General features: G+C 43.7%; 1 protein-coding gene across 1 annotated transcript in view; it reads right to left on the reverse strand.

The window, feature by feature from the left end:
* HEPHL1 (hephaestin like 1) overlaps positions 1–14,198 on the reverse strand; it is a 59,194-nt gene that overhangs the window by 12,308 nt on the left and 32,688 nt on the right. Inside the window, exons 12-14 of the mRNA XM_014517422.2 lie at positions 12,171–12,384; positions 2,851–2,990; positions 1,389–1,529 (exon numbers count right to left, since the gene is read on the reverse strand). Coding sequence (XP_014372908.1) covers positions 1,389–1,529; positions 2,851–2,990; positions 12,171–12,384 — 495 coding nt within the window. The remainder of the gene's footprint in view (positions 1–1,388; positions 1,530–2,850; positions 2,991–12,170; positions 12,385–14,198) is intronic.

Below are 14,198 nucleotides of genomic sequence, written 5' to 3' on the forward strand. Positions count from 1 at the left end.
TTTCCTGCTGCCCCTGCCGCCTTTCAGTCTCTCCTGCTGCTTTTTCTGTGATTTTCTGCTGTCCATCTCTCTGGTTTCAGGCTTCCCCCCCTCCCCTGCAGCTTCCCAGACTTTTCTAGCTGCCCTGGAATCATCCTCTGGCTTCCCCACACCCAGAGCCCCTCTTTAACACCCACACTTTCCCTTAGTCCCACTTTCCCTCTCCAGCACCTACCTTTTCAGCTCCCCCGTAGCTCTGGCTCCAGTCCCAGACTCTGTGCCGGCATGCTTCCCTGTTCTGCAGGCTTTGGGCATTGTCTTTTAATCAATTAGGATCAATTAACCTAAAGTTACCCCCAAGCCTCAGTTCTTCAGCCCAGGCCCCTGCAGTCTACTAGTTCTAATCCCAGTCCTGGTAACTTTAAATCCTTACACTTTTACTTCCTTACCTTAACCTTTCCCCAGGTATCCCAAGTACACCAAGCATATACATACATACATATCACAACACCCAACTTGAGAACTCACCTGTGTGTATGTGTAGGTGGGTGGTATGTGTGTGAATTAGTGAATACACATATAGAGATATCATTGTGTGTGTGTGTGTGGTATATGAATTAGTAATCCATGTATGTGTATTGGATGTGCAGGTGTTGGTAACTGGTAACTGATTCTGTCTAAATTTGGTGTGTGTGTAGCGTGTATGGGCTTAAACTGGTGATAGGTGTGCATGAACCTAGACTAATTATTTTGAACGTGTGTGTATCTGAGCTGCTAGTATGAGTGTGTATGCCTAGTAGGGGTGTATGCACCTAGTGAGTGTATGTGTGCTTAATTTATTTTTATGTGTGCATGTGCAATTGTACACCACACCCTCCTATCTAACAGCGCAATATTGAGATCCTGATCCCGATGATCATCCTTGAATGTCTTCCCCAGAGTATCTTTAGGTTTGGAGCATACCCGTAGGTATGGCTGAGCAGGCTGTGCTCAGGGCCTGTGCTGCCTGGGACATGCTGCTACCACAGTATAGACAAGGCTTAGAGCTAAACAGAACTTGGACCTTATTGAACCAGTCTGAATCCTGTCCCTGGTTTGAAAATTGTTATTATAGTTAGTAATAGCAGTACACAATTTATTTTTGAGCACCCAAATATATGCTAAGCACTTCACAGAAAGAAGAGAAGAGGCAGTCTCTCTGACCCAACATCTTACACAAGCTGGGGTCTTCTCCTGTAAGAACCTAGACAGATGGACACAGAGAAATATAAACTTAGAATTTTCTGCACTAAAAAAGACACATGAGTCTGACAAAGCGAGAAAAAGGGAACATCATATGAGTTCTGAAAAGCTTTACATAAGACCAAAGGAGCTCTTTTATGACTCTAAAATAAAGTTATCGTGCCTACCTGGCAGAGTGACTGGTGTTTCAGGTCTTTCTCCACTACCCACTTCTTCAATGCCATGTGCAGTTATTGAATAGGGTCTGCTTGCTTTATTCTTAAACACAATCAGTATAGTCTCTCCAACCTCAGCATGGATTAATGGCCCTAAATCAAAGCAACCAATGGTGATTAATATTACTCTTTGAAAGCAAAGAAAGCTGAAGCTTTTAAAGAAATCAGATCAGTGAGTGATATTTAGTATTGTTTTACAAGCTGTAAATTTGCCACAGTTTTAACTTAAATGCTTACTTTTGTGAAACATCACTGTTGTTTGCAATGAAATCAATAGAAATGAGAAGAAACCCATTGGTCAAACCTCAGAAGAAATCCATAAGCGGATTAGGGGTCTTCATAGATAGTTAAGGATGAAAGATAGTCTTATCAATCTGTCAATACAATGGTCCAGCAGAAAAACAATATTCTACCTCTGAGCCCTCCAGAAATGCTCAGATTCCATTAGCCTTCAAAGTCAGACCAGCAAAACAAGTCTCTCACTTTGATTGCTGAAGACTGCCTCAAACATGGTCAATCAAACATATTTTCAAGGAAAAACAGCCCTCTGGAGTTTTTTAATCCTTAAAATTTTCTTTTTTTTTTCTTTCAAAATTTGGTTTTTGAACAAAAACCAACCCGAATATTTGTCCGTTTTTTCAAAACTATCTTTTGTCAGTTTTCTATTGGGGAAAAAGGAGAAAATGCATTTAAAAAAAATTATTACTTGCACAATTTTTCACTGAAAATACTTACCATTTTAGGGCTAGGTCTAATCCTACCGCAAAATCCCAGAGACAAGAACCATTCTGAGATATTGGTAAAATTTCCAATTGTCCAAACCCTACTCCAAACCAAACACCTAACATCTCTACTTTTTTGCATACAAGAAAATCTCAAAAAACACAGTGTATGCAAGAGTTAGATAGGTGCTTGGACATCTCTGCAAATGTAACTTGTTACAAACTTCCTCCTGCATTTGGAAATATTTATATACAGCAAAATCCCTCTTATCTGGCATGTGGGGGGAATGCCGGGTGCCAGTTACGTAAAAATTCCTGTTATCTGAAGCAGATAACACGAAGCAGTGGCTGCATGCGGAACGGCAGCAGTGCAGGGTGGTAGGTGGTGGTGGTGGCAGCCGCGTATGATCTCCTCCCCCCACTCGGGTCTGGCCGGCCAGAAATTCCAGTTAATAGAGTGTTTCGGCTTGTAGAATACTGGATAACAGGGATTTTATTGTACTCAGAAAAGAATCTTGACAATCACTCAATTAAATCTGAATTGATCTTGTGTGCAAAACCATTGAAAAAGTGAGCCAGATATCAGTATTGTCTCCTTTCTTTCTTGAGCAAACTGCGGAAAGGTGTGTATTTTTTTTAAAGAGGTGCTTTTCCATGTTCTGTTTATTTTGTTAGTTGTAAGAGCTACTTGCCCAGGATTTCTAAGTGCTCCTCCCGTGCTGATCTCACTTTGTGCCTTGTAAAGTCTCCACTTGTGTACTCTCTGTACACTACCTTCTTGTATTTTGAACCAATCCGATCTTCACCTTTGCTCACAAAAACATATCCATAGCTACAAAGTAAGACGGCAAAAGATTAAAATTAAAAATATATATATCTAAAGGCTAATAAAAATGTTTTATTATCATTACATGCTGTGGAACACCTCTTGGCATATGCTGAAATTCACACACATTGTTTCATATTTACCAGAATCTAAGACAACCCTGAATTTAAGACAAACCCCCAATAATTAGATTATATATATGGAAACATTTATAAATTTATTATAATATTTCAGGTATGGAGTCTAATTATTGGAGGTTTGTCTTGTCCCCCTCTCACTGCTACAGCAGGGAAAATAATAGCTACAGAGATCAGGTAATTCTTCTGCCCTCTGCTCCTCTAATTCTGCCCCACCCCCTCTACTTTCAGACCTTGCTCAGGCTTTATTCCCTCCCTGAGCATGTAGAAGTGAGAGGCAATTTTGAAACACAAAGGACCAAAATCACTGACTTGGAAATAAACACGCCTGTAATAATTTGCAAACAGAGAAATTACTAAGGGTACCTAAGGACTTAGATAATTGAGAATCGATACATTTAAAGGGTTTGTTGTTTTGGGGTTTTTTTTGCAAACTGCTACTAGTTTCTGCACAGGTGCTCCATAAGCATACTTTTGAGCAGCATTTTTGTATCTACTTACACTTTTTTTTAAATTGTTGTGGCTCAGGTCAAAATAGCCAAATCAGTTCCAAATTCAGTTGACTGAACAGAACAAAATCGTTCAAGTCTGTGTGGTGCTACCACCGGCAAGTATCCTCCTTCCCAGACTCATCAGCCTGGGGCTTCAGATACTCCCAAATCCATGGCAGGCACCCTTCATGCAGGCCCCAAGTCTGGAAGTCTTGAAGTTCAGATGCCTGCCGAGTCTCACTTGTCCTTAGCCCACAGGCCAAAGGAGCAAGCTAGGGAGAAATCCTCCATTTCCATAAAATAAGCATGTAGCTGAGATCCTCCTATTGGGAGGCTACAGTAGACTCTCATACCAGGAATACAGAAATCTTCCTGAATGTAAAAGCAAGCAGGAAGCTTGCAACAGCAACAGGCATGCAAAGGGGTGACGGAGGAGAGGAGCAGAGTCGATCATGACAAGCAGCTATACAGAAGATCCTTAAAGGCATGAATGATGCATGACCCTGGGGGCTGGGGGGGCACAGCGGCACTGGTGGTGGTGGGAGCACGGTGGTGGTAAGTGGGGAGCTCCCGCAGATGCTGTTGGCGCTGTGGGCGGCGGGGCGGGGGGGGCTGGCAAATGCTGACCAGGGGTTGGCAACCACCTGCAGACACCACCACCAATAATTGGCGGCGCCTTTTCATAGGGGGTGCATTGCCATGCTCAGGTGGTGCAAGTGAGAACAAAGTGGCTGGAGTGGCAATATTCTTAAAAAATCCAGACATGAAAACAAAGCTGGTGGAAAACATCATCAGTGGCAGACTGCAGTGAATGATACTATCAGTTGGGGGAGCAAAAATACAAGTTTTCAATGTATATGTACCACCTGAGTGGGAGGGGAGGAAGGTTCTGCTTAGAAAGCTATCAGTTTACGTGGCTGGAAGTATACTGTGGATTATAGTGGGGGAGTTCAATTGCATAACAGAAGTGGGTGACAGAACAGGAGAAGATGATGGAAATTTAGGTAGTTCATCCAGAATTGTTAGCAAATATAACAAAAGATGAGTCACTAAGAAATGTGTGGGCAGGGGAGAAAGTTTTCACTAGAACTGACCCCAGTGGAAAGAAACAATCAAGAACTGACTTGAAATAGAGATAAGGAAGAAAGAAACTGTGTGTGTGGCATTTAGTGATCACCAGATGCTGAAGGCAGAACTGAGTCTTAGTAAGAGCTCCTTAAGAGGAAGGGGAGCATAGAAATTAAATGTGCGACTGTTAACAAGATGAGGAGATATGTCAAGCATACACAAGACAGTCTGAGGGGTAGAGAACACTGAAGACGTATTTTAAGAGTACCAGAGAATAGTGGATGATGATGAAGATCGGACAATTCTTTAGAAAGGAAGGCTGAAGAACTGTGGAAAAAAGAATGAAAGAGAGAGCTGTAAAGAGCTGAGAGAGCTGAAAGATCTTGCAGGAGCTGCTAAAGGAAGCCGCAGGAGGAAGACAGGCATAAGAAGAACTAGAAGAAATAAGGCAAGAAGTAGAAAGCTAATTTAAAAGAAAGACAAGACAGAAAATGTTGCTAGCACAAGCCCCCTGACTGGGAGAAAATGAAGAGTGGTCCCGATACTTTTCACCTACAGTGAAGCAGGCAAAAGGAGAACTAAAAGTGGTACGGGAAGAAGGTGATACCCAGGTGGAAAAGCAGGAGGAGGTGTTGGAGGCAATGAGAAGATTTTATGAAATGCTCTATCAGGAGAAGGAAATACACAGGAAGAAGATGAAGTATTTGCTGGATTGGAGAGAAGAGAAAGTAGAGGAGGAGGAAGCAAAGAAAATGAGAGAAAAGATAAGCTTAAAGGAAGTGGAGGAATGCTGAAAAATCTTTAAAAGAGGAAAAAGATTTTCCAAGATCTTACTGTTCAAGAAAAGGGAGAAGGAACTCCTGATAAACTGGAAACTGATTACGCTTTTTAATATAGACTATGAGATAATGGCCAAGATACTGGCTTTGAGGATGAGGAAAAGCCTCCAGAAGATAACACACAAAGACCAAATATGCATAGAACCAGCCAGAAGGATCTCCAAAGAAATCACATGAACAGAAATACATTGTCCCACATCCAAGAGAGGAAAAAACACAGTTATAGCAAATCTAGATTTATAAAAAGTGTATGGCAGAGTGGATCATGATTACATACTCAAGGTGCTAGGACAAAGTGCTGAGTTCCCAGATAAATTGATTTGTTGGATCAGACTATTGTATAGTGAAGTGGAGAGTCAAGGCCAGATTAATGGGCATCTAAGCAGGGCCTTTAAAATCCATAGAGGCGTGAGATAAGGGTGCCCCCTATTTGCATGTAGCAGGGAACTGTTAGCACAAAGAAAAAGAAAAGACAATGTCGTAAGTGGAGTAAAGATAGTGGGAGGGAGAGAGGAAAAATGCATATTAAACATGGAAGATAGAAATGTAGTTAGAGAGAGACTTTTGATGGAAAGGGTGCTAAAACATACATCAGAGTGTAGAGAAGTGACAGGCACTAAACTAAATAAATCAAAAAGCACCATAATGGGAGTAAGAAACTGAAGGGACTTAAAAAAAATCGGGCCTTCAAATAAGAGAAGGTTAAAATAGAGTTCTAGGGATCCCGACTGACACTGAGGGGAAAAGTAACAACATGGGAAAAGATGACGACAAGGATATGGCAAAGACTTTGGTTAGGGGCCAGAAGGACGCTGTCCTTTGCCAGAAAAGTGGCAGTGGCTATATGCAGGAACTGTATTCCTATGACATCGCATCAGATAGCAAAAGTACGGAGGGAAATATGTGTGTAGAAAAAGATCTGGGCTGGCCTAGCAGGAGGCACTTAAAAGTAATAAATGGGAAATCGTTAGCATTTTGCAGGGGGAACTAATAATTCATGGTAGTATCAACTCTATGTTTTACGAATGTCTAGGTTGACTCCCAACATAATTGTGCAAAATGAAAGCTCAAAATGTGCCAAAACTAGTACTTTGTTTATGTATACCAGAGCTGAGTTTTGTCCAGGGTACAGCTAAAATACTCTATCATCAATTTGCTTGTTTGTTATAGAAGAAGCTGACTCTTTCTGGGATCCATCATCATTGTCATATGGCATACAGATCTCAATAAACAGTGCTCTGCTGGCTGCTTTGTACTCTTTGTTATTTTACTGCATGCATTTCCCAACCTGGCGCAAGTGGTTTGTCTCTCTGGGGCTGCCAAGTTCAAATGCCCTTTCTTGTTCATTGGTAACAAATGGGAACTGCCCTCTGATGCATCCATACACAGTATGGCCTCAGGCCCTCTAACACATCTCCTGAATACTTTTCTAGTTGTTATTGAGTACAAAGTTCCTTCCATCCCAGTTCAAGGAAACAGTGAAAACACGGCTTGACTGTGGCTGTGCTGGAAGTCCAAACTGTATTCTAATGATATCAGAAAACATTTTGGCAAAGGTTTTGGACCGAGCTGATTTTGCAAAGTGAACAAGTAAACAGGCCTTCAGTTATTTCATCTTCAGTAAGGTCTTCCCTCAGGAGCAGGTGAGTTTGGAGTTGAGCAAATCTTGCATGACTGAGCTCTAAGGGCACATCCTCACTCCACAGTGTACTGTATGAAGATACCCAAGCTTGCACTGATCAAAGTAACTCAAACCAGAAGTAACATAGCTTGATCTGCAGAGGAGCTTACTCAACCCTGCTTCTTAGCTACACTGCTTCCAAGACTTCAGTTAGGATCTCTGCATGGAATTGTATTATGCTATGTAGACATATTAGTTCAAACGGAGCTAGCATGGGTACACACTGTGCTACACAGACATACCCTAAAGTGCCAGAGCCCCTATAGCTTACTCACTAACTGTAAGAGTTCCTGAACCTGACCTTGAGAGAGTCAAATTTAATTCCTAGCCTTTATAGTTCTACTTCTGTAACAGATTAAATTGTCTCTACAAACAACAAGGAGAATACCCATTCCTGACCAAGCCAGATAAAAAAGGCCACATTTGAAAGGTTTGTGGAAAAGGTCAATATTTTTCAATTCTATAATGTATCTTCAAAAGTAGTACTTATGTAAATACAGTGGTTATTCATGTGTTTCAGTATATGATGGATGGAGCCTTTAAGCACCTAAGTAATGCATTTATTGAAATCATCTAAGTGGAGTACCTAAGAAGCATTTGTCTCTAAAATTAGTATCTACAACACAAGTCCAGAAAAACCAACAAATGATAAAGGGACAACATCTATCTAAAAAACATTCTTCTGACTTTTGATTGCCATAATTGTGCCTAGTGAGGTTGCAATGGAAAGAAATAAGAAAAATATCCTTTTTAATTTTGCAATTGGTTCATTTAACATATGTAGGAAAATGTGGTTTCACTGTTTTTTCTCTATATTGTCATTCAGTCAAGTTAGCTTCCTCTCTTTGTGAGGAAAACATGTGAACAAATAGAAAAGTATAACCGCAAAAATCTTCTAAATTCCTTGGTGGCACTAGAGGTCAGGAGGTCACTCTACTTAGACTTCCTATGTGATTCCAGGTAAATCCATTAGGCCCCAATTCAGCCAAGCAAAAGATGTTCCCTTCTGTTGGTACGTCAGAGATTTTTATTTGCCCTCCTGGGCGGCATTGGGTGTTGGCTGCAGCCAAAGCTAGGGATTTTGACTGAGCTGTGACAATACTTCTCCTGGGATTAAAATCTAGAGGTTCCTGGCAAGAGGGTCTTGCCCTCCTGCTTAGGATCAGACTGATCACCATATTTGGGGTCAGGAAGGAACCTCGCACCCCATGGTCAGATTAGTACAGACAATGGGGGCTTCTAACTTCCTGTGTAGTGGGGAGCATGGTCCTCTTACTGGATCCATCAAGAGCATGCTTTGTAGTTGTGTGTTAGGGTTGATTGTATAGTTTTAGTAATAGGCTAGACGAGGATTTGTACAGGATGGTTTAGATAGGGTAGATCCTGCCTCAAGCAGGGGGTTGGACTAGACTCCAGAGCAAGGTTACCATATGTCCGGGTTTTCTCAGGCATGTCCTTTTTTTGGGTCCTCCCATCTCTGTCTGGGCAGTTTTTTAAAATATCAACAAATGTCTGGGATTTTGCTCTGCCTCTGCTCAGCACTGAAGTTTTCCCCCAACACTTCTCAGCTTACCCTAGCAAGGAGCTGCTTGGGACTGGGTAGAGCAGAGTAGAGGGTGATTGGATGCAGGGCACACACACATATGGCTGGCATGCAGCCAGGCAGGGAGGTGAAAGCAGCCCTGGCAGCTGGATACAGGTAATTCTGTGGGGCAGGGGTTGGAGGGCTAGACCTGGGGAATGTCTGGGGGGCTGTGTGTGTGTGTGTGTGTGTGTGTGTGTGTGTGTGTGTGTGTGGGTGTGTGTGTAAGAGTGTAAGGGACGGGTGTGTGAGGCAGGGCAGGTGCCTGCTGGTGCTGGAAGAAGCTGTCTGGGCACTGGGGTTGCAGCAGCAGGGGGGAGGTGCTTGCCACTCCAGCCGGGGAGGTGGGGGAGCGCCCTTCAGGGGCAGCAGGGAGACGTGTGGCCCAGCTAGTGGCACTTGGGCTGGTGCCTGTGCTTGTAGGGGCAGGGTAGCTGGGAGATGCTGCAGGGCTGGGGGGAGCAGGGGGCTGCAGGTCGGGAGTGAGGGGCACTGGCAGAGCTGGGGGGGGGTGCAGAGGGCTGTAGGTCAGGAGTGATGGGCACTGGCAGGGTTGGGGCAGCTGTGGCTTGGGAGTGAGGGATCACCAGGGGGGGAGGGGACTGTGGGTTGGGAGCATGTGACACAGGCAGTGCCAGGGGGCTGTGGGTCAGGAATGAAGGGTATCACCAGGGACAGGGGAGACTGCAGGTTGGGAGTGAGAAGCACCAGCATGGTCTGGGGGGTGGGGTGCTGTGGGTGGCTTTGAGTGAGGTGCAGAGGCAGGGCACAGGTCCCCCACAATCATATTACCACCCCTCACCCAGACACGTGTCCTCTTTTTTGAAACTGGAAATATGGCAACCCTACTCCAGAGGTCTCTTCCAGCCCTACCTTTTTGTGATTCTGTTCCACCCTACAGGTTGGAGGAGTAGTGCGAGGTCTATCCATTGGCCAGACGAGTAGCGTGGGGTTGGTCCGCAGGCCTGATCCCATGTGTGGGGTCAGTCTGTGGGTGCAATCTCATGTGACAATCTGGCTGTGAGTAGTGATGGCGCACTGGTGTGATCTGCCACTTAAGGCCATGTCATCTAGACTGCAGGGCTCCCCCTGGGTCTAGAAAGTTAGTGGCAGAGGACTGGTGTCAGTGTTAACTGCCCTGGCCCTGGGAGCAATAATGCCACCACTGCTTCCCCCCAACCAAAATTCTAGATCTGTAGGAAGCACCATGGGCCAAATAACATGGCTGTGAAGGCTGGATCCTGCCCACAGGCCATAGGATGAGCACCATTGCTATAGGCTTCTGGCACCTTGGCAACCTCACTGTTTGGCTTTTGGTGCTTTTCTGCAGGCCTCTGGTCTCTGGAGGCTACCTGTTTAGCTATCTACAGAATGGAGAGTGCAGTTGCCATCTTGTGGCTGGATTTTCAGAAAAGCACAGCATCTACATTGCTAATGGGTACTGCGCGCCTCTGAAAATCTGACTCCTTCATTTATATGCTAATGTGGGAGATAAACTCTTTTGAAAATCTGATCTCCCTGGCCTCCTCCTCTCCCCTGGAATAGGAGGAGCTTAACATCCCAGCGTTTTACAACACAACTTCAGTTAAATGTCACGTGAAGGGTCAGCCTGTACAGTGCTCAATGCAGGATCCAGGCTTTGGACTGCAATCTATGCAGTAAAGATAGTCTCTTTTTGTGTGGCTGGTACAGCTCAGAGCAGTATGGGGCTTCAACTGTGGTTGCAGCTGCTAGCCACTACTGAGTTCTTAGTATGAATAATGCATGAATCTGCTTTTCTATATAAACTAGTTTAAGATTCATTTAAAAACGAATTTAGATGTTATAAGGTCCAAAGGGACCAGTCTGCACATAGAGCCTGACCCCAAGCACAGCACAGAACAAGGCACCTCTACCCATAACAGCTGGCATCAGTTTGGTTGAGCTAGAACATCTCAAACAGATTTCCCGGCTAGCATTTTGACTTCTTACTGTTCCCATAAGGCAGTGAAACGAAGTCAGGGCTTGTGCCCTTGCTACACCAGTCCCAAGCTGTAGAAAATACAGATCTAAACAATGTGTCCCCCCATTTACTGTAAAGAGCTAGACCAGCGGTTTTGAAGAAATGGTCCACAGGCCAAATTTGGCCTGTGGGTCCATGTCCTCTGGCCCTGGGCCTCCCCATTTGGTACTGTAATGATCAGTGGCAGCATTAACTGCTGCAGCTCATCCCACTGCCACATTTCTGGACCTCTGGGGAGCCCCACAGGCCGGATCCAGAGTACAGAACTGTGTCATGTGGCCCATGGAGCTGCCTACATGGCTGGAAATTTGAAGGTGGGAGAAATGGCATGGCCCAGGAGCCCCAACAGTTAAATCTGCTACTGCCAAATTCCAGCCCTGCAGGCCAGATGATGCAGCATCATGCTCCAGATCTGGCCCATGGACTGATCTTAGACCAGCGATCCAACTCACGGAACTGGATGAGTTGAACACCCCCAAGCTATCTCAGGAGTGACCAGCCTGCAGCACGTGTACCAAAAGTGACATGGGCAGCCTATGTATGTCATGCAGCGGATTATGGAAAGAGAGGGGTACAGAGCAGCAGACAGGACAGGGAGCAGAAAGATCAGGTGGGAGCAGAGAAAGAGATTGGGCAGGGGAAAGGGAAGGGAGTGGTATTCAGGGGGGATGCAGGGCTTATTTTGTGACATGTTGAGTCCCACAGAGCTAGATCATTACAAGCCTACAGTAGTGATGCTACTTTTGGCCACAAGGTGCCACTGTTACACTCTCCATTCTGTGTTAAATATTTTTCTCAAACAAAAAAGCCCCAGGAAGCAGGGAAAAGGGAACTGAAAAGTGCAATCTTAGTTTCAAATATTACCAGTAACACAAAACTTCAAGAGAACCAGCACATAAGAATGTGAGCCTGAAGTCTGTACTGTAGTTTACTGTCGAAAGATGCACAGCAAAATGCCTAAGTTCAAAACTGCCCAACAGAGTTTAATGAACATGGGTTCACAAAAGCTTGTGCTTATATATCTATATCTATATCTTATCATATATCTATAGCTTATTTAGTTAGTGTATAAAGGAAGGTCTACCATGCCTTAGGAATGAATGTAAGTGTCATCTTCAAAAATAATGTAGGAGCCTAAAACTCATTGGAAGTAACTTCTGCAATTGAAACTACGTAGCTGTAGAAACATTTATTGACAAAATTATCTATTCAGTAAAAAATAATCATTTAAATAAAATGCCTGTGATGAATACATTTTGGTACCAAACACCTCATACTTTCCAGAGAGCATTACTTAGGTTCTGTGAAACCTGAAACGCTGCCAGATTTTCCCACTCAAATATGTAAAAGTCACAGAGAGGTTTGATGTTAATTGTACTTAAATACCTTTCTGCTTCTCCAGTCATGTTCTGTTTTCTCAGTGCCCAGCTCTTATTAGATGCATAGTCCCATTCCACTTCTTCTGCAGTAATGTAGAAAGTCCTCATGGTTGCATAGAGCTGCCTGGAGTGACCCATGTTGGTACAGCTATTGACTTCATACAACTGTTTCATTCCAGCAATAAAGTGATCAAATGTTCTGCAAACCACTTCAAAAGTGCCTGGAAGAGAACGTGCTTGGGATTTATATAATTTAAAAAATCAAAAGAAAGGATTGCAAATGAAGTCCTTTGCTTTACACTTTAGTAGCCTGTCCCCAAAGCAAACCTAGGCCAGGGTACTGCACTTAGAAACATCAGTGAAGTTGTTATAGATGTACAACAGGGTGGCTAAGAACAGTATTTGGCCAGAGATCTTTTATAATGTAACATCAATCAAGAGCTGTGTGAGAATATGGGTTTTGACCAAGTGTGTATTTGGGTGCAAATATATGCTGAAAAGAAGATTCTCTACTATCACCTACAGTAGAATTGTACAGGGTGAACCAGGCCAGAATTTGGGCCCTTAAGCAAAAAGTAACTTGCCTTTCTGAAGAATTAGCCTTTTGCCAATTATAAAACAGATACACAATCTTGTTGGAGCAAGAAGATGGGCTGAATGGCCTAATTTTTTATTTTCTCAGAACACCTGTGATCATCTCGATTATGCTTTTACTTCATCATACCCTTTTCTTTATGAGCTCTAGGAACAAATCATGAACTGTTACTCAGACCAAGGTACTGAGAGCCAGGACAGATGGGCCAATTATGACTCTCCTCCTGACTTGATGAAATGGCCTTGAATAACTCATCCAACTTCTCTGTGCCTCAATTATCTCATCTATAAATGGCTATGAAAATCCTCACCTGTCTCATAAGGGTGTTGAAAGGTGTAACTAATTAGAGCCAAGCGATGGTCAGCTTCTGCCTGAATACATGAGGAAGAGAATACAAGAGGCCTCCCCTGTCTTATGTGCATGCATGGGGAAGGTGTATATGCATGGGGAAGCCACCAATGTTTTTGCCAAACCTGAGTGCAAGAGCTGCTAAGCAGTGGGCCCATGCTCGCAGTCAACTCTCTAGGAGACATGAGGAATCAGTCATGTCAGTCAGGTGTGCACCCACCATTGGAGCTGGCTCCATGCTGCAGCCTCCTATTTATTAGATGCCCAACCATGCATCTCTCTCTAACACTGATGAACAGCTGGGTTGCACAACTGACTTCTATTTTTAAAAAAATGTTATTTGTTAATTAATCCAATTTATAAAATAACAGATCCTACATTCAAAAGCACATCCAATCTCCTCCCCAAATACACTTAAAGACAGATACCACTCTCCCACCAACAGCATTACCATGATACAAATCAATGTCCACAGAAGTCTTGTGCTCCTTTCCCTTTCCCCTCCACAGTCCCTGAGAGCTCCCCGATGCCTAGGCTGATGTAAGCTTCTGTGTTTCCTCATTTCTACACAATAATTTACCTCTCCTCCTCCTTCCCAGAACTCTGAACAATACAAATCCCACTATCCTCCACTCATCTCTACCCCCAATCCTCAAATTAATTCCTCCTGATTTTACTGCAGCGCTTCTCAGAGGTCCCAGTCAGATCAGGGGTCATTATGCCGGGCCCTTTTCAGACCGCTGGCCAGGGACAGTTCCTGCCTTGATGAGCTAGTATAATGGTGGCTGTGATCTCAGAAGCTCTGGCAGTCACTGAAGCAGTTTTACTGTCTGATCCACATCAGCTGCTATCCCGGACTGTGCTTATATGGTACGTGTACTGATTTGTACACTGAGCTCTGTGGATCTAAGAGGTTATGTTCTCCTTTTTAGTTTTACTACTTGACCATCAGCTTCACAGCTGAACTGTTGATCTGCTAATCACCATAAAGCTCTGGCACCATATACACACCTAAACAGAAACCAATGTCAGCAGAGGCTGAGGGCCAATTAAAATTGAATGAAGCTTTTTAAGTAAGTGTTCATTACTGCT

This window comes from Alligator sinensis, unplaced genomic scaffold (genome assembly GCF_000455745.1).
Source record: "Alligator sinensis unplaced genomic scaffold, ASM45574v1 scaffold116_1, whole genome shotgun sequence".
Lineage (NCBI taxonomy): Eukaryota > Metazoa > Chordata > Crocodylia > Alligatoridae > Alligator > Alligator sinensis.